This window comes from Anopheles maculipalpis, chromosome 3RL (assembly GCF_943734695.1).
Source record: "Anopheles maculipalpis chromosome 3RL, idAnoMacuDA_375_x, whole genome shotgun sequence".
Lineage (NCBI taxonomy): Eukaryota > Metazoa > Arthropoda > Insecta > Diptera > Culicidae > Anopheles > Anopheles maculipalpis.
The window spans coordinates 34,573,539-34,598,439 of record NC_064872.1 but is presented as its reverse complement, the minus strand read 5'-3'; the positions used below and the strand labels follow the sequence as shown (position 1 = coordinate 34,598,439).

Below are 24,901 nucleotides of genomic sequence, written 5' to 3'. Positions count from 1 at the left end.
GCCACTTTCTGGCTATAAATATCCATTAGATAAATATGAAATTTGTTCTTATTAAATGCAAACGATCCTTTACGAACAACACGAACGCATGAGCTTGATGAATTTCTGAATTAAAAGAAAAAAAGAACATTAGATTCTCCAACCTTTTTAGAGCTTCTCAATATCAAGAACTCTTTTTGTTTTGCTATTGGTATGTTTAAAATTATCGAGTCTTTATACGCATTAGCCTTCACCAACCCTTGGCCCACCCCTGGATCAATTAACCATTGAAACGTAGAGGCCTCTGCTGGGGCAAACTGCCAAAAAACTATCACATCCAAATCCATATGTTTTCCAATCGATCCGTCTGAGTCTAGCTCCACCGGGGAGGAGGGATTCCTACGCACTATATCACAACCACCACTACCAGCAAGATGCTCTGATGATGATTTAGACGCCAGCCTGCGCTGAGCCGGCGTTTCTAGTGGCCTAAAAATACTTACTGTCATGGTAAGATAATGTGTGTTAGTTGGACATGCTGCACGTCCACGTGCATCCATGATAATACTGCATTCGAGGGTGAAAGCAGTCTCGTTCTGTTTCGTTAAAGAATCCACCCTCCACCACCCAATCTAGCATCAAGCAACGGGGTTGATGTTAGGAGATCCCAACCCAACAAACTGCCATAAAGACGATTCATTGTTATTTCGGAAACATTCTTCTCCCTCTATCTTTCCCTCCCGTGTGTGCGATCTTTTGAAAAAGTAAGCAACAGAAAATTCACTTTTGTTTCCTATTTTCCATCTCCATCTCCGCGGGCAAGCTTTAATAGGGAGGGGACATGTTCCGCCACTTCCGTCATCAAGGCCTGTTTTCGTTGGTACCAGAGTAGTGTGTTCCTCTGTGTTGCGTTTGTCGGTATTTTCACGACGTCACGACTTACGAGTGAGTTCGAGCTCTCCAACAATTTCGACGCCCGATCGCGCTTAGCGTGATGCAGCAGCGAAGGGTTTAGACTTTCCTGTACTTTTTTCGCGTGATTAGTTTCTGTTTCGTACGCGAGCGAGCCAGATCTTGCCCGAGTAGGGCGCGCGTTTCGGGTCGACCTTAACTGCGCCGGCTGGTGAGTGTGTGTCGGAAGTAGTCGTGATCGTACAATACGTGAACATGTAATTTATAAGTGAAGTGATTACAAATATATTCATGTAATTGTTAAACCACCTTTTTAAGAATTGTGTGATCTTCAAGCACGACGCGCGACGATGTAACGATCAACGATCGCGAAAGTGAATCGAGCCACGGTCGCGAAAGATGCATTGTTTATGCCGTGTGTGAATGTCGCCTTTTGTTTGTATTACTGTTTATCTTTCGTCGCGAGTCGCTTTACGCGGCGGTGTTGAATGATGTTTACACTATCCCTGGCACTGTGGGAGTTGGGATGGATTTTTGATGGGTGCGCAGTGAAACCGAAAGCATATGTTCAAGTGAATGTCGCGTGATTTGATGCGCTCGACAACAAATCGTTTACCGATCGTGCATCCACATCCCATTGGCACGTTTCGGTGTTTGGTCATCTTTCTAAGCGCATTACCCAACCCAACCGTCCTTAACAAGTGTTTTTTTGCTGGCAAGTGTGTGCTTTTCTCCCCTCTGTTTTACAAACATATTGTTCAATTATGGCCGAATGGTGTTGTCTTCAAACGTGGCGACCAACATCGTTAAATCTTCGTGAGGTTCGTGAATTTTTACACTCTGGCAATCGGAGGTTATAGTGTACTGGATCTGCAATTAACACCCCGGAGGCTCCACAAGGCACAACAATTTCTGTATCTTGGCGGGAAAGTGAAAACTGTGACAAAAATGTTAACAAATGTGGAAAAAGAGGCTCGAGAGGAGTTTACTTCGAGGTGTCTATATTGGTATTTGCTGGATATAAATTAATGTGATGGGAAGTACTCCAGCGGTAAAGGCGACAGCAGTGCCGGACTTCATACGGCTGGGCAGGCCCGTGGTTCAAATATCCGTCCTTTCTCCCGTAGTGAGGGCTGACTATCCAATGAAGTGACGGAGAACAATAGAGTTAAGACCACATTTAAACCTGCTGCTTTTGATATTTTTATTGCAAATAACTTTGCCAAAATTTGGTAGAATATTTATTAGCATCTGCACTATATACAGGAATTATGTTTTCATCCATAGGAATCTGAAATCTGGGAGAAATGAAACTTCAAACAAGTTACCTCTTTTTCATCATCAGAGCTAGCCAATTATAGCGTTGAAAATAGTATAAATGAGATGCTTAAAACTATAATAATTATTTTGTTTGAGTTTTAACATTTGTTTATTTTTTTAAATTTATTTTAAGTATGACGGCTTGCGCCGTATTCCCAACAACGCATGTGTTGACTGTTTTTATGATCTAGATTAACGAGGCATTTCCACACTGTTTTTTTTTTTTACCATATATCATGCATGATCGGTTTTTTATGAGGATATAACTGAGGATATGAACGTTTTCTCCAAATTTTCAACTTAAATTTTTCAACAATCTCATTTTTATGTTATGTACGATAGCAGGTGGTCTTATTTTACTGTCCGTATCTGTGCGTAGTATCATTAAGTTTAGTAAGCACTTTCAATTGTCGGCAAAAGCAGCAGGTTTATAGGCCAAGAAGAGAAATGTATTAATTTGAGTGCTAATGGTGGAGTATGTTTAAATTTATTTATTTATATTTATTTATAATTGATTATTACGGTCCAGTGCCACCACTTGTGTTGAATAGATTTTCACAGATTTATAAGGCATTTCCTCCTTATTCTTTGCCTTATCCCGGGCATACTCGGTTAGTATGTTCAAATTGATATATATATTTTTTGTTTTCAATACTTACTACATCGATCGATCAATCGATCGATTGGTTCAATTTTATTTTCCCATTTTCATTTGTCTCTTTAACAAGCATTTTGTTAAACTGTTGCCACCTGGTCTCCTGCCACCTAATGGCTCTCTTCTGATGATTGGCTCTACCTATTTGATTCTTCTATCGTTGCTACTTCGTATTGGTAGATGCAGAACGGTTAGGAAAGGTCCTCCGTTAGAGTTTTCCCTAAAAATATCTATTAATCGTTGCAAACGTCTGTTTGGAAGGATGTCTGAAGGATGAATGTCGTGATTAAGGTCAGAAGGAAAAATCATCGAAAACTATTTAAAAATGGAATATCAAATCAGGTATTTCATTAGTATTTGCTAGGGGTATATATGGTTCATCAATTCCTCCTCTTTTGGTGTTGAAAATAGTTTCATACCGACCAGAACTTAGCTCCTTTGCCTCAGGCTTCTAGTATTTCACGTATATTATCGGTGAATCTCCCTAAAAATACCATTGTAGTCACTGATCACTTTTGTTGGGACCAAATCTGGAACCAAGATGCCAGATGGAGTGGGCTCCATCTGGCATCTCTGTGAACTAGAAATAAAAAAATCCGGATCGGATTCCTGGGTTTGATCCCTATTCGGGATGCGTTTTCCAATCCAGAATTGAGATCTCATGATTATGAACAATAAATTTTACATTTTTTATTGCTCAACTCTTAATAAAATTAGAGAAACGTGTGCGTCGCTCTTACCCCATATAGTGGTGGCATTTCGGCCCCAAAATTTATTTTCAAAGTTCGATTTTTCCCCGAAAAAGTTGTTGCTATTTCAGCCATCTCCATTAATCGATTTCATTTTGACTAGACTTTGTCATGTAATTCACATTTTTTTTGATATTTTGTTTCTTTGTGTTTTGAGAGCTTATTTGAACTGGATAAAATGTTATAAGATAATACTCAATTTTGTTGATCAGCAAAAAAACAGATGAAAAATGTGATCGACTTTTTTTTGCGTATCGAAATTCGGTATTCGGTCTGGATAAAGCCAGACGCTAGTACGAACAATTCTGCATACTCTTTTGGTTGCCTAATTGCTTTTTTACTGATAAAATACTAGGTGGCTCACATGCCCTGCCCTCATAGCCACTTGCTTCAACTTCCGCTATCATTTATTCTTTCTAGTTAAACCGAACCATTTTCTGTTCAATTTGTAATGCTTTTTGTGCAGTTGTGAACTAAAAACTGTTGTAAAAATAGACTGTAAACTTGATATATTTGATCACCACTTTTGCTTATCGTTGGTTAAAGAAAGCTTCTGTTAACGAGATGTTACCATACAGTTCTCCTAAATTTTGTACACACATTTCGGCGTCTAAATTATCTAACCCACGATGCATAACAAGCTGCTTTGAAGCAAATGTGAACCTACCTCAGTGTCTTGAATACAGGCAAGAAAATAGGCCAACCATATGGTGCGTGGTTGAAACAACGACATCTAGAATTCATCAATGATTGCACAATGCAACCAGTATGCAGTTACTGTTCCAGTCCGGTACTGTTGGGAGGGGTGGTTTATAGCGTCCTAGTTTTGAATTATTTCATTCCACCGCTCGATCATGATGGTTTGGAATCTCTTCCCTCGATGAAGCATATGTTTTGCTTCGGTTGGATCAAAAGAAGGCATTTGTTGCTCACGAAAGAGAACGAAAGTCACCCGGAACTGATCGCGATTTATGTGAAGTACACTGCTGACCGGAGGGAGACATGTATGTAGCATAATTGGGATATAATGCTCAGCACCGAAGGTCACTCAGGCGCCAACGATAAAACTTATGTATTGTGAAAGGTCATGGCGCTCATGGTATGCAAGGTGCATATGCCACTTTACAGTCCCAATGTTGCTAAAGGAGGTCGCTGAAGATGTCCTTGCTATCGTTACGAGCAAATTATAAGTGTCGGTCGCTTTGCCTACATCATAACGTAAAAGATCTTGTGCGTCTCCGGTGGGTACTTATATCATGTTCACGATCGCATGGTACGGTTAGCACCGAAAGAGGTCCGATTCTCGATCCCCCGTAAATCGTTGACCATATTTGGCCGTTGTGGTCTCCGGGAAGGAGACCGTTTGTTCGAATTGGTAAAGTGAAGGAGGTATACTTAAATACAAGGCGCACATTGACACGGAAAGCATGCAGCATGATCAGGAAGTGAGCATTTATGTACTTACGTTCGTATTGCATTGATGTCGTAATATCTTATCATGAATGTATCGTTTCATGTGAATTTTTTTTATGTAGCTCATTATAAATTTGTAAAAACAGTACGCCTCCTTTCCCTGAACTTTTGAGTGTTTTTGTAGCAAGTCATTGATGTACGGAAAGGAAGGAATTAAATTCAGTATCAGTGTCAAGTTTTTCTAGGTCTGTTTCAATTACGTGACAGGTAACTGCAATGTTTGAATCTTTTGATAATAAAACATGAAAAAGCCGTAACTTGATGGCGAAAGCTCAAAGAAGATTGTCTGATGCTATTAGTAAATACAAATGAACTTTGGGGCGGACCGGTGGTAAAGGCGACAGCGGCACCGGTCTTCAAACGGCTGGATCGGGGTTCAAATCCCATCCGGACCGTCCCCCCGTAGTGAGGATTGATTATCCAACTACGTGGTATCGGCATGTTTAGTAAGCCATTTCGATGGCCGGCATGACCTTAGAAGGTCGTTTTTTGGACTAAATAAATTTTCAAATTAGCCAGTAATTGGGTTCTATTATCGATATTTTAATTCATTTCAATTTCATTACTTAATTTAGAGTAATACGGCCTGGCCATCGTGTATGAATAAAAAATAAATATTTAATTTAGTCATGAATTACAAAATAGCTGTTTCACGAATGTACGAACTGGAAACCATGTTCAAGCTTCAATTCTAATTTTTCATACACATATATCTGTCATATCCTTTCTATTATGATTCATTTTTCCTGAATATTTGAAGATCTGATTTAAAATTGCAGCTTTATTTTCCGACTAAAGCATCCGTTTTAACGGCTGATTTCCTTTTTGTTATTTGGGCCGAAATGTGTTTTGCGGTAAAGATTCATTCCGCTACTTGGGACCAAATGAAATGTGATTCAACCGTTCGCTCAAAGTTTATTGTGTACGATAAATTAATTCTTAGGTTATCAGTGAAATCAATGATTTGATGAACATTTTCTTGAATCCATAAGTATTTCTGTTAACATGAAACATTTAATTCTTGCTACCATTTTGTAATTTGAAATTCCAATCAAGCGCCGCGCTGAACCGTATATTCCTTCTGTCAAACGTCTTTTGCTTTCGTCCGCAAACTGTCAAACTAGCATTCATGGGCTAACCTCGGCTGCAAGTAAAAAGAATGGTGCAAGCGTCGTTGGCAGCGCAAAATTGTGCTCGTGAGCTGCATTTTCTCATCTCGCTGTGTGTTTGCTGTTTATAGTGAAAAAGTGCAGAAATAGTCAATCGGTACGGTACGGGGTTTTTCCTTCCCCAATCTCTTGTTAGTCCTTTTCTGGCTTGTGCTGTTGCGTACGCGCGTGTGTGTATGTATGTGTGTCGCCCATTCGACCCTCGGTCACATCACCGATTCACCCTTCTTTTTCTAGACAGCAGAACCCTACAACAGCACGCACACACTGCAGAATCGTTGACGTTTAGCTATTACGCCTGCTCATTTTCTTGGTCATTTTCTACTTTTTCTGTGCTCGCGCGGATGCATCCCCAGTGTTTTTCTCCACCTGCTCCACCTGGTTCGCACGAACGAGCGAAACGTGAATTGCTAAATTAGTAGTGGAATCATAGTCGGTAAATATTGGCCGAAACAAAAAACCGATAGAGCGACACACTGCGGAAGTGGCGAAAGAAAGGATCCTCCCAGGGATCGGTGGCAGAACAGCAACAACCGCAACAGCAACACCAGGCACCACAAAAGTGGATTGGACGTAGGGTCGGCTTTCGCTGGGGTAAGCCACACCGTACCGCACCGAAGGAGCCGGATCGGCCGGAAGAGGAGACAACAGTAGCTGCCGCACCGCCGCCGTCGCCGCTGCACCGAACGCAACCTGCGACCGGTGACGAAGCAAAGGAAGAAGAACAAGAAGACCGACCGGTGGTTGCGGAGCAGATCAAAGGGACTACCACTACATCGCATCATCCGAAGGCGCCCCTGTTCAGCTCGCTCGTATCGGCCAAGCGTCGCAAGGCAAACAACATCCCTACCGGTGGCACTGGTGGTGGTGTTGTACGGGAACACGGCGTCGGCATCGGAGAGGAAGAGCAGCCCACCGGAGAACGACGACGACGTGGAGGCGGAGGCGTAGGCTTCCATCTGTTGACCCGCTTTCTCACAGTTCTCGGTGGTAAACGTGCGCACCGGACGGCTGCAAAAACGGGGAAGGAATTTCTTCCGACAGAGGGCTTAAAGTACGTATCCAGGCTTAGTCAGCCGAACGAAAACAAAGAACCACCCGTTCCTCTATTGCTTTTCCCCCATGCACCGTTGTTTTGTCCCTTTTCCCCATCACGACCAACACTCCCCTTCCCTGGGGATCACAATCCCCTCTCCCTCTGAGAATCGAACCGGTGAAATTAAATCATTGATCTTGCTTGTTCGGTTTTCTTGGTATCCCAAGAAAGGATTCGCCTCGGACAGTTCGATTAGTTGGTTTTGTGCAGTGCCAGTGAAAACCGCGAAAAAATAGTTTTTCAGTATTTGAACTAATATCATCCGTTGATGGTGTTGCATCACCGGGTGACCTGACCTCCGAGCAAGGGATGCTTCCCGTTCGACGTTTAATTAAATTAATTCGAATTCTTGTGACACTAGAATTACGCACACTGCGATGAAGGTCGCAGCTTGCGTTTTGTTGGAAGAACGACGAATTATACTCCCAAAAGGATATACAGGGGAAAGGCAAATGATAGGAGGGGAGGAGGCGAGCGCAAGTGAATATGAAAACCTCGACCATTAATATAGAAGCACCCCAAATACACTAGCAAATCAGCGAAAATAGATACAAAATATATCAACAATAGTTGTGATAAGCGCGTCCAATTGATACGGAAAAAAATAAACCGGCCTCTAAAAGCCTTCATTTTACATATCAATTGGCATGCGCCTCCGTTTCTTGGCGATTTTGTAACTATGCTTCCTATGCTGATCATTTGCATTCCCCTGTACTAACAGCAAAGTGTGCCATGAACCAATCATCGTGAGATAAACTGAGAAGCGAAAACCATAACAAAGAACTTGGTTATTTCTGCGTTGTGTCCAACCAAACAAACTAGATCAAATGTTGACAAATGTTCTCTGGTATGTTTGTGTTGAGTTAAAATTTGAAGCACAAAACGTCATAACAACTATCGATACGTGACCAGAAACGAGCCTACTTCGGAACCGAGTATCCCAACCCTCGTTCCTTTCTTCCTTGCCTCTCACCTTTCCTAGAAAGGAATGTTCATCCGATTGTTCTGAAAGTTTGTTTCTATTTCTCTCTTTCTCTGTTTCTACCTCCGGTCCACACATATACACACTAACATCGCTCGCCTTTTTTCCCGATTGAAACTTTGATGTCCCGCCTTCTGGAACCAAACCCGCTAAAATCCGATACTTTTCCGATCTACCACCATCGGTTGCATCATTACCGCCACACGTATCCACTACCTGTCCCGTCCATCCGTGCTATCCGCGTGTGAACGCATGACATGACGTCGCCCGAACCGCCGGATCACCCGGAACCGAAACCAAAACGTTCTAAACTCTCTCATTCTAGCGTGATGGACTACGACAAAACGGTGGAAGCGATGGACACCCAGGACGATAATGAAATCGATCCGCCCAACATTCAGAACCTTGCCAGCGCGGTCGCACCTCCAACGGCAGCTGCTGCCAATGGTGCAGGCGGAAATACGGAAGGTGGCGGTGAAGCGATGGCACTGGATGATCAGGATTTTATGAACGACGAAGTGCGCTCGGAAGCGACGTTCAGCTTTCAGATACCCAAGTTCAGCCGGTTAACCGAATCGATCCTTTCGCCACCGTACTACGTGCGCAACCTGCCCTGGAAGATATTGGCAATGCCGCGCAACAACGACAATGCAGTGTCACCCGGCAAAGGACTCGGCTTTTTCCTCCAGTGCAATGGTGAAAGTACGAGCAACAACTGGAACTGTTCGGCATCGGCCGAACTGCGGCTGATGAAAGTGGACCCACAGGCGGAACCGTTCATCCGCAAGATACGTCACACGTTCTGCATGCAGGAGAACGATTGGGGTTTCTCGTCCTTCATGAACTGGCAGGAAATACTGGACCCAGCGAATGGGTTCATCGAAAACGATACGATCACGCTGGAGGTGTACGTAAGCGCTGAGCCACCGCGTGGCATTTTCTGGGACTCGAAAAAACACACTGGTTACGTTGGGCTTAAAAATCAGGGCGCAACGTGCTACATGAACTCACTGCTCCAAACACTGTACTTCACAAATCAGCTCCGGAAGGCGGTCTACAAGATGCCGACGGAGGCGGATGACGATTGTAAGTCGGTAGCGCTAGCGCTGCAGCGTGTCTTTCACGATCTGCAAACGCAGAACAAACCAGTCGGCACGAAGAAGCTGACCAAGAGTTTCGGTTGGGATGCACTGGATTCGTTCATGCAGCACGATGTGCAGGAATTTTTGCGCGTACTGCTGGACAAGCTGGAGAACAAAATGAAGGGTACGAGTTTGGAGGGTACGATCCCGAAGCTGTTCGAGGGCAAGATGATATCGTACATCAAGTGTCAGAACATTGACTATACGAGCAGGCGCACCGAAACGTTCTACGACATACAGCTGAACATTAAAGGCAAGAAGAACATACAGGAATCGTTTAAGGATTACATTGCGACAGAAATTCTGGACGATGATAACAAGTACGATGCGGGCGAGCATGGACTGCAGAAGGCGGAAAAGGGTATCCTGTTTTACAAGTTCCCGCCCGTGTTGCATCTACATTTGATGCGCTTCCAGTACGATCCGATCTCGGACAATTCGGTCAAGTTTAACGATCGATTCGAGTTTGATGAGATGATCAATTTGGACCCATTTCTGGAGACGGAAGAGGATACACCGGCCACTTACATACTGCATGCTGTGCTAGTACACTCGGGTGACAACCATGGCGGCCATTATGTGGTATACATCAACCCGAAGAATGATGGCAAGTGGTGTAAGTTCGATGATGATGTAGTTTGTCGGTGCAGTAGAAATGAAGCGATCGAGCAGAATTACGGTGGGCATGACAATGAGCTGAATCTGCGTCACAGTAGCAACGCTTATATGTTGGTGTACGTGCGCGAATCCGTCGTACATCAGGTGCTGGAAGAGGTAAAGGAAAGTGACATCCCGGAAGAGTTGCTCGAGCGTTTGAATGAGCAGCGCCGCATCCAGCAGGTGCGTCGTACCGAGCGTACCGAAGCATCCAACTTTGTCAACCTCAACATCCTGCTGGCGGACTACATGGAGGTGCATCAGAAGTCGGATCTGTTCGATGCAACGACTGCCGCCTACCGTACGCTGAAGGTGCGCAAAACGACGGACCTAGCGTCGGTGGTATCACAGGTCGGGAGTGCGTTTAAGGTCGAACCGGGCCAATTTCGGCTGTGGGAGGTAAAGAAACCGGCCAATCAGAAACCCCACAAGTTCGAGTACATCGATCCCGCATCGACGGAAACGTGCGCCAAGTATGCATCGCCCGAAACGAAGCATTCTTGTACGATCTTTCTCGAGCTGCCACTACCGGGGCGAACCGAGCTCGAACCGGCCAAGATGACGTACGAGTATATACTGCTGTTTTTCAAGTTTTATGATCCGGTCGAAAAGCGGCTAAACTTTTGCGGTCACGGGCTGTACAAACCGTCAACGACGGTGGCTGAGTTGGCCCGAGATTTAAACAAACGCGCTTACTTCGAACCGGACACCGAGCTACAGCTGTACGAGGTGGTGGATATTAACAAGGCACAGAAGATTACCGATCAGTTTCAGATGCTGTCGGCTGCAATGTCGATCCTGTGTCACGGCACAATCGTTGTGTTTGAGAAGCTACACCCACCGCAGGAGAACCTCGAGTTTCCGACCTGTGAGGCGTACTTTAAGGATTTGTTCTGCCGCATGGAGGTGATATTTCTCGATACGCTCATCCCGAACGATACAGGCTTTACGCTTGATCTGTCATCCGAGTCCACGTACGACCAAATCGCGAAAGCGGTCGGACGACGCATTAACGTTAACCCGTACGAGATTCTATTTTTCAAGAGCAAAAACTACAGCGATCTGCCCGGTCAGCCATTGTCGCACAGCTTCGGCGGCTCGTTGCGGGAAGTGCTGCAGTACAGCAAAACGAAAACGATACGCAAACTGTTCTATCAGAAGCTTTCGATCAACATAAATGAGCTGGAGAACAAGAAGCAGTTCCGCTGTCTCTACCTGATGCCGAACCTGAAGGAGGAGAAAGAACTGATACTGTACCCGAACAAGAACGGCACGGTGCGCGATCTGCTCGAGGAAGCGCGAAAGGTGATCGAGTTTGCGGAGGCCAGCACGAAGCAGCTAAGAATTTCGGAACTATCGAAAAATCGACTGTCACCGGGACCGTCAGACGATACACCGCTTGATCAGCTGCACGACTATACGGAGAATCCGTTTGTGCAAAAGTCAAGCATCGGCAATCAGACGATGTACCGGATCGAGGAGGTAGCGGAGGATGAGGTGCAGCTGGGTGAGCACGAAATGTTGGTACCAGTACTACACTTTACCAAGGACATTTCGAGCGTGTTCGGCATCCCGTTCTTCATACGTACCGTGCAGGATGAAACGTTTGCCTCGCTCAAGGAGCGGATGAAGAAAAAGTTGGCCGTCTCGGATAAGGAGTGGGAAAAATACCGGCTAGCGATCATTACCGAGCACATCGATTATATCGACGACGAAATGATACAGATCAAGCTCGAAACGTTCCGGGGCGATCCGAGCGATCCGCACTCGCGGACGTTCCTCGGTTTGGAGCACATCAACAAAAACACCAAACGGAGCAGGTTCAACTACATGGAGAAGGCGATCAAGATTTATAATTAGGCAAGGCAAGCCCGGAAAATAACAGAACTCAGTGGAAAAGCCTTTCTCACATCAACCCTTCTAATCAGCTAATCGTGTGCGTGCGTGCCCCGTCACCAACAACCACTCACTTCATCCGGCCCGGTTTTTGTTTTCTTGGCCGCAGATTTTAGTTGTTGGGTAGGACTTTCTCGTTCATCACTCGGTTGTGGTTTTGTTGATTTTTTTTCGATAAACATCCGCGATTTCTTCGCGTTTCAGTAATTCCTCGGTTGTAAGTTGACGTTATGATGAACTAAAAAAAAAAAGAACACGCAGAAAACTTCACAGGCTCAGAGTAACTCAGAGAAAGATTCAATCATTGTCCGTAGGACACATGAGAAGCCCATTATTCTTGAACTGGCCCCCAAAAATGGTAGGGTTGCAAAATTGTGTGAGATCAATTCTGTAGGCAGATTTAATTTGAAAGTGATTCAAATTTGTGAGCTGTTTTAAACAAACTTGTAAGAGAGGTCCCAGTCGTCTGTTTCACGTTCCAAAAATGAAAAAGGTAATGGTTCTTAAATGCCAAATCTGTCAATTTTTGGGATACCACTACAAATAGGGAAATCCGTGTACTAATAGTATCTAAATTATGAGAATATGTCATAGTCGTATAAAAATTTATCCAGAATAAGCAAAACCTCACGTCAGCATCTCTTCATTGAGAGTACGATTTAAATTCTCAGTTCAATTTTTCTGTCCGTTTTTAACCGTCGCGCTAGCGTGTTTTTTGAGAAGAGTAAGAGCTTTATGTATGTGCGTGTCTGATTATAGTTGTAACGTTTACAGACCCCGATTGAATATTTTGCTACCACGCTTGTTTACAGTTAATATAATCGATCCTAAAATATCCTGTGTTTTTTTTTCTGCTATTTTGTTTACACCGTACAACACTTTTTGTTATTTTCCTTTTTTCGGTCTGTTTGATGATCGCGTCAGACAGTTTCAACAGTTCGCAGCACGCAAAACCATTTGTTTTGGCCAGCTCTGGTGCACGAGTATAAGTTAAAATTTTAAAAATTATCGAGCACCCACTTACAATCCTGGAATAGCAGCGTTTGCGAACCGTTGGAATTGCAGAAACGGTCAACTTCCAGCGTTTCGTATATCTGAGGCACATCGGCTTCTTCAGAGGACACATACTCCGGTGCGGTGTAAATGAGTGGTGTGGGTGCACCTCGAACAAGTGCCACGCAGATGAAAGGGGGTGTTGGTGAGGAAAAAGGAAACAAAAGGAATTATGAAGAGCAGTTAAAAATCGTTTAACATAGATAGTGAGATAGAGGGAAAAACGTATGGTTGCAAACAATAGATAAAAACACACACGTTGTATGAAACCCTGATGGTAGCGAAGAGCAAGAGATATAAATTTAGTGTACAGATTTAAACATGATCAACTGGAATATAGGCGAAAGCAATGTGCCGCTACCCATTGGAAGTTATGTTGGTTCGGATGGGAAGCGCGGAGGATAGCTAGAACCCGTCGTTCCCCTGTGGTCAACGAATTTGGTGGATGCTTTTGTATTTGAACGTTAACGAACGTCATAAAATAGAATAGTTTTGGTTTTGTTACTAGCTGCTGGTACTGTGCTAGAATTGTCTGTTTTAAAAGGATCCAACAACATCAATGACGGACGAATTGAAAGGTTTAGCAAAGTATCGGACCGCAGTATGGCGAGATGAAATAGATATTTTCAAATCATACGATTAAATTTAAAACGTTACGGAGCAAACCGAATGTGAAAAGCAGCGAGAGAATAAATCCAGCTGTAAAACGATTGATGAACAGTGAAATCAGTCGATTCTCGACTGATCAGATAAAATGGCGCATCCTCCACACAGTCTCTGGTGAAAATGGAAAAATAGTACACGCAGTTAAGATTTTATGCAGGCAGTTCTTTTTGTCAAAAAATAATTTGATTTATCGCAATCCTACAATGATTACAAAACTACTGGCTACTACAGAACGGATAAATGGATAAATTATGTCTGAAAATCATGACTACACGAAACGTGTCCAATTTTTTACTTGAAAAATAATCCTTTTTATCGAGATTCCGTTCATTGAAATTAGCTTTAAAAGAACGAGATGGAGATTCTAGAAAACAAAAACGGGGAAAATTTTTTTTTGCAACACGGCAAACAGGGCAAGGGCCGCGAATCACGACGTAAAACAAGGTGTGTTAATGTGCTTTGTGAAAGTGAAAAGTGCTTATTACATTCGCATGTGTGTAGCCTTTGTGAGGTGTTTGCTATTCTCTCACACTTCACATGCACTATTGCTGTGTGCGTGTGTGCTCTTGCTGCGTGTGTGTGTGTGTTGATCTAAAGGCGCATTCGCAAAATGGTTGATCGCATAAAGTACCGATTTAACAATGATAACAAATCACAAATGAACTGAAAGGCCGCCGCTCAGAGACTAGGAATGTTAAGTAAAACAAACAGACAAAACAAAACTACAAAAAAAGCAAGAACTTTGCGAAACGTATAAAAATGCAAGCTAAAAAAATAATAAAAGGTTACAAAAATAAAATACTGCTTGTTGTTTTTCTATTCTGTTTTTGGGAAACGAATGCACTTAGGTTGGTGCAGTTTATTTTTATTTCTTTTCGCATGTTTATTTTAATTCTCTTCTTTTATGCCCGTGGTTAGGTTGGTTGCATTCCGACATTAATGGTGTTTAGATTCGTTTTTGATAAATTTTTGTCATTTTGATATTTTTTGGTGACGTGTATTTTTTTCTACTTACTTATAACTTCTTCTAGGCTCAATCGAATGGCTTACGACACTACTCCTGCCGCTTGAAGACTTGCGCCGCTGTCGCCCACACCACCGGGCCGGCTCATTTACTCATACAAGGATTCTGCATGATACATCCTCGGGAGGTCTTTTTTTTATTTCCTAAGAGACAGCCTGGCCATGTTGCAACCTCGAGAGGTTTTGATAACCTACGATTGTTGGCTGCCTTGAATTGATTGCACTCGATTAATTATCGATCCACTGATGGATTATTTTTGAAAGCTTAATGGTCGTTTAATTACCTCAAGCAATATCATCTTCTCTATCGGATTAAGATCTGTTGCTTGTCTAGGTCTGCGTTACCTAAAGACGGACTTCCTGTAACTTTCTTACATCTTACGTGATCATGACTTCTACTGCAATGTGATTTCCTATACGATTCGTCAGTCTGCAGAAGTTTCTTTACATACAAAGAAAAATAATCGATACTAAATCTTAATGCTTGTACAAAATGGGTAATACTTTCAATACAGTTACACTTTTTTGTTTTACAATATTTTTGAATAATTTAGTCTACCATTGGCGAACACAAATCCAAATAAACATCAGAATAAGAAGAGAGTGATGGGTAGCCTCTTAGACACTAAAGGATTTTTTAGTAGATGAGGTCCCTTACATGACAAAGCCTCTTGGTAGACAAGGCACTTAAGCCGAAAACTCTCGAAGAGATAGAGCCTCTTCGACACTAAGGTTTTTTAGTGAATGAGTTGATAAAGGTTCTTGATAGACGAATCCTTGAGGCGAAGGTTTTTGTAATGTCCGAGCCTCATGGGCAGTAGAATAATAAAAGGAGTTTTGAGAATGATTAGTAGCCTTTTCGACACTGAGGATTTTTTTTGTTTAGTAGATAAGGACCTTGTTCTTTCTGTTGACGAAATCTATTGGTAAACAAGATCCTTTAGCCGAAGAGAAAATATGTGTCTTTTGAATGATAAGCACACCCTGTTCGACAGTAAGGGTTTTCTTCAAGAAGATGAGATCCTTCAGATGACTAGGTATTTATAACTGATTTCAAATAGCTCAAAGAATAGATTTCAAAGCTCGTTAAAAGCACTTAATTAGAGATTACTATTAAACCACTACATAATACTTAATACCATTTTTGATTATACCAAGCAACATACCAATATAGGTCTGGGTATAATCTATTTCAATTTAAAATAATTAAATATCACCGTCTAATACGCTAATGAAATTCTTGAGTCTGTTACTTCCTTCCAATAATCCTTGAACACACCTTAATCAATATAAATATAAGTAACATTGATGAGCAAAAAACCAAGCGCGTTTTTTTTCACCGTGCACCAAAATTTCAAACTAGTTCCGGGAGCGTAAAATGGATATGGGTTAGTGTCTTCCGAGTAGCTGCTTCCTGTTGTGAGGTTGGCAAATCGATTTATCTAATCTTCTCTCTATGCTCCACGTGCTTGCTGTGTTCGTAATAGGTGGAAGAAGTCAGTAAATCCATCATCATCAAATACACACAAGCCCGTTCGCGCGCCGTCTGTCCACTCCCCATACTTTCCCATCCGGTACAGAAGGTCAGTCAGTAGATTTTGTGTGGGTGTGTTCCACCGGTGGTGTGCGGTAGTGCAGTGCGCTGATATGCCATACCGGTGGGGAGGTGACAGGTCATTAAAAGGTGCTCGACTCTAATCAGCTGTAGCCAACACAAGCGGGCGCGCGTTGTTAGGGCGAACCGGAAAGGGGATGTATAATATAAAACAACAAAAAACACACTAAATACTAAACAAAATAAAAGCATGCAACAAGAGATGAATAGAAAAGAGAGAAATACAAAGATAAAGAGAGGGAGAGAGTGTAGAAGAGAGATAATGCTGTTCGTGAGCGTGAAACGAAGAAGATTCTAGTTGACCGCGCGCGCGACATGCTGCTGTGTATTGGCCCCCGGCGGGATTGACTTCCCGCGCCGCGAAGCGCGAATGTGTCGCGATCGATCTAGTGTGATTCCGCCGATGTCGCGCCCGGTGCCCGGCAGTCAGTCAGTCGCCATTGTGCAGCTTTGTAGCGTTGTTCTGATTGCTCCACCAATGTGAGGGACCTGTGTAAATGTAAACGTGTAAAAATTCGAGTGAGAGTTGATTCGGAGCAGATGCATCATCATCTGTGAATGGACCGCTTTTGTGTCATGTAACGTTGGTGTCTCTGCCCGGAATCCGTTATATTTGGATATCAAGATCAACAAATCATTTGATGGCAGTTCCATTCGAGTTTGTCAAGATCATCATTTTGCCGCCTGTTATTCATCTATTTCTTCAGGCTCTTCAAAGATTTTGTTAACTGTTTCGACTATCATTGCTGGAACTGGCCGAAATCTTACAATTCTCTCTATTAACTAATCCAAGACAACGTGGTGTGTGTGTGTGCGTGTTGAGTTAGTGATGAGATTACGACTTAATTTATTGAACTCCCGCTGACCACGGTTTTTCGATATCGTTTTTTTCCCTCGTCGTTTGCCATATGTTTGTTCCATTCATATGTTAGCTTGTTGATCGATAAACGGCGGTGTGTGCGTTAGTTAAGGGAGATTATGTTTCGACTATTCGCAACTATTGGAAGCTTGGGATCGCTGGGATATGGCGCTGAGGAGGCAATATGTGTGAGTGTGGTTTATTTTTAGTGTAAAACCACAACGAAACGACAGGTCCAACAACGACGACAAATGTGGATAGGCGGAATGTGATTCTATCGTCTTTTTTTTTGGTTGACTATCCGAACGCGACCGGAATGTCATAATCGAGGGTGGCATGTTGCAATTGGGTGGTTGTATTGGGGGAGGGTTGGTTGCACTACTGGCTGGTGCGTATGTTTGTGTGTGGTTAAGTTGATAAACAAACTGATAGCAGGTGCGCGCGTCTACAACACTGGCATTATTTGATAAACGACTTTTTTTTTGTTAGAAAAACGTTTGGTGATAAAGTTGTTCCGGCATCTTTGCGACGGTGTTGCTTTCCCTATAATCATACCGGAATAATTTCAATCAAGGTTCTTTCTTTGTTTGTGATTCAACAACAAAAAAAGGTTGTTTTTTCTATTGTTTTCTGATTCCAGAAGCATTCTTCTTATCGGTGGCTTCGAATAAATTATTGTAAAATTAGAATTTGATTGTGATTTCTCTGTTATCTGTGACCGGCTTTTTTGTCGCTAGCAATATTATTATTTGATAAGAAATTGCAAAATAAGGTCATCATTCATACCACGTCGTGTGCGTTTTGATTAGTTTTCTAATCTGTTTTCACTATGTTTTGCAATTTTACTTTCTTCTATTAAAAAATAAATTGACAGCAGGCCAGGCCGTTCGTTATAAATAAGAAAAAATAAACAAAAATATTAATATTTAGGACTATTAAAAGCGATGACCCTGTCCTTTCTGGCATTTATTCAGCACCAAAACCAAGACCACTAATGTCTTAAGTATTATAATTTTTATTGTACATTTAAACCGTACAAATTACAATGTTTTTAATCGATTAAGAGCAGCAATGGTCAAAAAAGATGAGGAACCTAGTGTTGAAGATTTATGTCTTGCTATACTCTGCTAACACTTCAGATCTCGCCAGCCGATCTAATTTCCTACGAGTCTGATTGATATTAGATCAGTCCTCAGATAATATAGATCTTCTTATGCAGCAAAAACTTACGGGAATACCAAGACTTTATTGTTGTCTGATGACCATGTGTATCTTGGATGCAGGCGTCAGAGTATCCATCTAAAAGGCGAACAATATCCTAAACAAGATGATCGTTGGTAACAGAAAAATCACCGTCCTTATGTAAGACGAAATATTCCATTTAACAATGACCCAAACTAAGTAGTTCACAGTTTGTGAAGCTTGTGAAAAATATCTTTCATTCGGTTGGCGCGTCGTAAATCAAACCTACTCTTAAAAGACCTCAAAAGCGGTCAATCGATTTCATTGCTAAAATTTTCTTTGGAAAACCGTATCGATTTTCTTTAATGACACTAAAACCGACATGAAATAGACTATCAAAACTAATAAACTTTAAATTTTTATATAACAAACAAGAATAGATTGAAATATCTCCCACCTTAGATGCTATGAAGCTAGTAAAAGAGGCAAATTTTTGATATCTCTTCACCCATTAGAATCAATAATTGAAATGTTAAAACTGCTAAAATACATCTCCGCTTTCGCTTATTGCAGTGTGCATACATCAAGATACAGCCAACACTGAGCTGTGTTCAGCTGCATTTTGCATTTGCAATTACAGTTTGCGGAGAGTTTTTGTTCCCCTGGTTGTCCGTGCCACTTTTCTCCTCGTGCTAAGCAATAAAACGGTCATTGAAAAGTCCGCCAAACTACCCGTTTGGACTGTGTTGTTGTGTCGTAGCCGCTGTCCGTCAAACTCTCTGTACCGGTGGGAGGTAACAGTAATGTTGGTTGAACATAGATTTCTGTTGGAAGCGGGAGGAATTGAAAGGTGCGCAGAGCGTGGAAATGCAGATTTGACTGGCACATCAACCCGCGATCATTTGCGGCGAACGATGCGTGTTGTATCGTTGGTTGCTGTCACCCGTAGAAACGCTGGTGGTACGTGTGGTTTGCGCGCGCGTGGTTGAGATTTTATTTTAAATTTTAAATTGTGACAGAAACGGCCGGGATTGCCTCTGTGACTTGTTTTTTTTTTCTGCAACGAGGAAAAGCCATTTGCCCTGTGTTTCATTGGGGTATGAGTTTGTCCCTTTGACAACCAACACACGCCTGCCGGTTGCAACCAGACAGGAAAACACCTTCACACCTTCAGAACGTAATGGCGGTTGCAGTTTCAGTCTGTGTGGCGGTCATATTTTGTAACTTCCACGGACATCGTATCTAGTGCAGTAGTGCAGGCTAGACATCGTAGACGGACTGCAATTTTGAGGAACATCAGAATATTCTTAACACATAATATATTCGTATTTATTTTTTTGAAATTTAGATTATAAAAATGAGATCTTAAATAAGAGCTTATAAAAATAAGAATTGGTGCTTTAACTTAAATTTGAGCACATTTTTTCGTACCCCGATTCCACAATCAGGAAGCAAAATTGAATTAAAAAAAGTACTGTTCATCTTGAAATTGTAAATCAAAATTCATTTTAACAACATAGCTCAGCTGCTTTCCCACATTCCCTTGCGTGTTGGGGCGTTTCATTCGCTACACTCGCTCTCCTTGGCGCCTAGAATCTGTGTCCCCAAAGAGAACACAGACCGGTGATGCTGTGAGTTGGTGGAGTTACGATATGCTGCCCCCAGATGTGTTACCGGGACGTAAACCCCCCCCCCCCCATTGGTGGCCCACGTCAACCGCGCTCCCCTAGTCCAGCTTTTCTTCAGCTGCAGCGGCTGGGGTGAGTGGAGAAGGAAGTTTACCTTTTTTTTTTTGCTGCGATCCCTCCCAAACGATCATGATGGCCGAAGCTCGAGAACAAATCTCGGTGAAAAACTCGGTTTCATTCCATTCGCAGTACTGTTGCGATCGCGGAACGGAACACCGGTTACGTTGCAGTTTTTCGGCGGTTAAAGCTAGTTCGTTTGCTACGGTAGAATATTGTTTTTTTGAAGATAGATTCGTTTAAGTAAGTAAAAACTGTGTCACTACTCAAGTCCCCAGCGTGCATGCTGTTGTGAGATTGTTTAGTGCGTTTTTCGTAACAGTGAAGTGTTCTAAAACAAGATCCCATAGGAATAGTTAAATCCCCAAAAATTAGGACACTCTTCCGTCGGTTCGGTTCTTTTATTTCGCTTTCACCAGCTTCGAAGCAAACGCACTAAGCCGCCAGTCGTTAAATCGATCAGCGTCGAGAGATGATTACTGTCGCCGGGACCGTTCTTGTTCGTTGTGCGCTGACAAACTCATCGTGTCGTCTTGTCTGCTCCGGTGACGAAATCGCGCTCGCAACGGGCACGGTATTACTTGGAGGACATGTTTACAAACATCCACGCAACCATTTTCTTCAAAAACCGGAACCGTCCGTTGTGAACTCTGCGATCTTTCCGTGCGTTGGCGATTCTTGGTGTCTATGACGATCGCTACCAGTTCGTCACGGAGAAAATAGCGCCATGTTACAGCGATTAATTAGCAGCGATGCGATGAACGTCAATTCGGCCAATTCCGGACGAGTGTTCTAACAAGTGTCAAGTGTCCCACATCCCACATCCTCAATTGTTTGTGGGTCGGCGGAGGTTGTTGTGTGATTGCATTCCTTCTGTTTGGGCAGTGAAAAATGATCAGTAAATGCTGTCAAATAAGCTAGAAAAGGGTAGTTAAAATCTTTTTTTGGTGTTAAATGGATCATTTTTTAATTAATCATGTTTGCAGAGTGGATGAACTTCCAACTGATTTTTTTGTGTGTGTATTGAAAATGTGTTAATTTAAAACCGGGTTATTTTTTGAATTTCGGATTAGAATCTTAACGTGTGTCCAAAGCATTAAATTTAAAAAAGTCCGTTTGTTTTTGTTTAATTTAAGCTCACATTTCTGTTGAGGATTTTAAAATGTTAGTAAAAGTTTCTCTTCTTATGCTATTAAATTCTAACGACTTTAGAAGAATGTTAGTAATGTTCGTATATTTCATGGTATTTTTTTTTTTAATAATATTCATTGGACAGTGAGTGAGTTCAACATCATATTTTTCCACGCTAAATTCAAACATTTTTGGCCGTCCTACTTCATTTTATTTTATTTTTTTCGTTATGACGGGCCAGGCCATATTCCTTAAACTCTATTCTTATATCTTGCTTTACAATTCATTAAACTTATATCTTTTTTTGGATGTAGACATTTCCTCATCCCTCAATTCAAGGGCACCTTATTCCGGGTGAGCTCGGTTGTTGATGCTGTTGCTGCCAGGTATGGTTCAGATGTTGTCCTGTCTATTTCCGCTAAGGAATTAGCGCCTCTTTCGCGCATCTTGAAGTGGAGACTAACAACTGGCTCCCAAGAAAACCCCTATTGTTGTGGATGCTTTGTGGTGTTCTACACTCCATATAACCTACTTTCATTATATGAAAAAAGAAGTTTTTTTTCTAATCCCAATTATTTCCGAATGCTACATACGAATTCTGACATTTAATTTATTTTATTCAAAATTTTGAAACATCTGCTTTAACTTTCTCAATTACTTCTAGGGAGTTAGGATTTGTGCACATAATGATTGTTAGTAGCTGATTGATGATCCAGGGAAGGTGACCAGGGAGGAGGAATTGATATTAGAATTTTTTGTTTACAAACGCTGTACATTTATGTTATTATTTTTGCATCTTACGTTGTAGTTGTGATTTTGTTTTCTGTTGAATTCTGCAATGGCAGGAGTGTCTCTCTGCTTCTTCTAGTTCTGAACCATCGTGGTACATTTAAAATAGTTTTCAGAATTTTTCAATAAAAATTTATGAGTTTTTGGGCCGTATTACAGCAGCATATAACAAGACAAACTTTTATACATTCCATGATAGTATTTTCAATATGTGGCTTGAACGTCATTCTCTTGTCAACAGTCATTCCCAGATACTTTACCGTTAGATTCCAAGGGATGTTTATGTTAGATATCTTAATTTGTCTTGCAGGTTTTTTTTACACATGAATCGAGTGAAGAAAATAATCTCGGATTTATTGTTGTTGCTTTTTTGTTTCCATTTTTGGCATTTATTTAAATATGCGCTAAGAGCTGTATTCAGGTTATTTATAATTGTATTAGATTGTATTCGAGGTTGGTAATAATACCATTAGACCAGATAGTATCGAACGCCTTTTCTTCAATAATCTTACATCCTATTTTGAGGGTAGACATTTCCTTCTCCCTCAATTCGAGTGCACCTTATCCGGAGTGAGCTCGCTTGCTGCCAGGTATGGTTCAGATGTTGTCCTCTCTATGTCTGCTAAGGGGTTGGCGCCTCTTTGGAGCGCCATGGAGACTAACAAGGGGCTCCCAAGAAAACCCCGTTTGTTGCGGATACCTTGTGGTGTTGGCCATTCCATATCGTTGTCAGCATTTGGATGTTGTGGCTGGCGGCTCCATCATCGGCAGAACGCACGAGTCTGAAAGTCACTACAATTTTGTGAAGCTACAGCAGCATCCAACTCATGCACTCCGCCAAAAGTAAAGCCGCCAGGCACAATTACACGTCGTCCAAACCTAATTCAATTGGTTCAGTGATCTAATGTTGTCTATTATTAATTTCGTTAGTTTCTAATCTCTCTAATAGCTGAGTAGTTGATTGCCCAGGTTGAAAACCGAATTGAGAGCTTGGTATTATATTAAATGGCTCTACATGAGCTCGCATTTCTCTTTTTGGCAATGATATTTTCAAACAGCTTTCCTAGGCAACTTAAAAGGCAAATTGGTAGGTAACTTTTCCAATTTTCAAACTACTTGGAAAGTAACCTAGCTTAAGTGCGCTACTCATTATGAAGGAAGGATTGATAGGACAATTATATTTTTAAGAAGATGTTTTATCATTTTATTGTTTATGTGGTCCATGCCGGTAGAATTTTTGCTTTTTTTTTGTAACATCTTTCAGATTTATGTAATCTGAACTGTTCTAGTCATCCTCAACGTGTCTGTTTCGTTAATCGTAATAGCAAAAGACAAACGATTATCATAACTGCTTGCTTTCATTATTCAAAGAGTCGAGACAAGCCCCTGCTAGTCAACCACACCAATAGAGACATCTTAAGCGGTGATACTGAAGCACCGCCGGTGTTACAACTTGCCAGTGTGAATCTCCTTTTTTTATTTTTAGATAACACAATTGTTCTCCGACTACGCTAGTTTTAATTTCGCGCATTAATGTTACATTTGTTCCTCGCGAGCGTGTGCCGTCACTTACAAACGACTGCAACAGACTGGGCAGGCGAGAGCATTTATTAGTATATCCTGCCCACACACCCTGACTGTGCCTATCTCGCTGTAGGCCTTTTGGTAGACTTATGAGCGTGTCTTCTTACGCTTAACATCTTCAGTCAGTTGGTGTCGATTTTCAAACGTTTGCCGGTAGGGTTTACCCTCGGCCCATTAAGCTTAACCGAAGTGGGATGGCTACGGTGAGAGGGGAAATTCTTATTTCTTCCCAAATTTTCCTCCACCTAGTCGGCTCGGTTGAGAAGGGGGTTTTTTTGGGGGTGGATGAAACATAATTTATGGCAAATAAAGCGACGTCGGTAGCTACACGAGATCATCCATGCTGTGTGCGTGTATTGTGGAGTAGGGAATACTAAAGAACAACCCTCTTGGCACAAGCGTTTGTTTGTTGGTGGTGCGTAAATTAGACGTTTTTTGAACCATTTTTCATCTTTCCTTTCTCGCGTAACGTTCTTGCCTCTCTGCGTACTGTGCGTGGCATGTTGCGTGTGTTTTTGCTTCAAAAGCATTAAGTAGTTACGTTTCTAGAGGACACCTTCAACCTGGTCAACTGACGTTGGCTCCCGAACAGTGTGTGCAGTGTGCAGTTGTGAATTCAGCGGGCTAGGCTAGTGAAATGTGAAATTGATTCGTGATACCAAGTAAACAGAAATGTTCCAGCCAAGTGTGAATGGTTTATGGCTCAATACACCGAGTCGTGGTGGATCGTAATGCTGTGCGCGGGTGGTTGTTTTCCCAGCTGTTTGCTGAAGCTTGCGCATTAAATTTCCAACCGCGGTGAGGAACCACGAAACTGGAAGATCGTGAGCGCCAGCGATCTTTTTACTCAATCAATCGATCGTATTGTTTGTTGTTCGTTTCGCAAAAATTGCTAAGCTTTTGGTGTTGGTGGTGTTACAGTTTCGGTTGTGCGAGCGAATGCGGTGGTGTATGTGGGAGAAATTGAGTCAACAGAATTACGATGGATCGAACGTGTTACGGAAAGTTTGATCCAGGAGCACGCCAACCGTACCGCTGTACGCTAAGGGATCGTGGAATTGCGCCAGGATGTAAGTTTTTAAAGTGTCGTATTAACGTTAAGCTTCCTAACATGATTATTATGCTCACCTAATAATTAGCGATAAAAAATAATTAAATTTAATTTAAAAATCATTCCCTGTTATCTATCAGTATTTTCAAAATTGTCAAGCTATTTTGTAAGGT

General features: G+C 42.0%; 3 protein-coding genes across 5 annotated transcripts in view; all 3 read left to right on the top strand.

Moving 5' to 3' along the window:
* Positions 1-24,901, top strand: part of LOC126564894 (immunoglobulin-binding protein 1) — a 526,173-nt gene that overhangs the window by 450,398 nt on the left and 50,874 nt on the right. The gene's annotated exons all lie outside the window — the stretch shown is intronic.
* Positions 1-24,901, top strand: part of LOC126564438 (leupaxin) — a 132,758-nt gene that overhangs the window by 75,895 nt on the left and 31,962 nt on the right. For 2 of the 3 annotated variants that reach the window (XM_050221484.1, XM_050221487.1), the window contains exon 1: positions 24,650-24,747. The exons of the other annotated variant lie outside the window; for it this stretch is intronic. In XM_050221484.1, coding sequence (XP_050077441.1) covers positions 24,660-24,747 — 88 coding nt within the window. In that variant the 5' untranslated portion in view covers positions 24,650-24,659. Of the gene's footprint in view, positions 1-24,649; positions 24,748-24,901 lie in introns of those variants that run through there. 3 annotated transcript variants of the gene reach the window in all.
* On the top strand, positions 7,059-11,999 carry LOC126563954 (ubiquitin carboxyl-terminal hydrolase 7). Its single transcript, XM_050220821.1, has 2 exons — positions 7,059-7,311; positions 8,661-11,999. The coding sequence occupies exon 2, from the start codon at positions 8,665-8,667 to the stop codon at positions 11,992-11,994; it is 3,330 nt and encodes a 1,109-aa protein (XP_050076778.1). The 5' UTR covers positions 7,059-7,311; positions 8,661-8,664; the 3' UTR covers positions 11,995-11,999.

What these genes read in the sequence shown, in the direction of transcription:
- LOC126563954 (XM_050220821.1), top strand. Translation starts at nt 8,665, where the DNA reads ATGGACTACGACAAAACGGTGGAAGCGATGGACACCCAGGACGATAAT.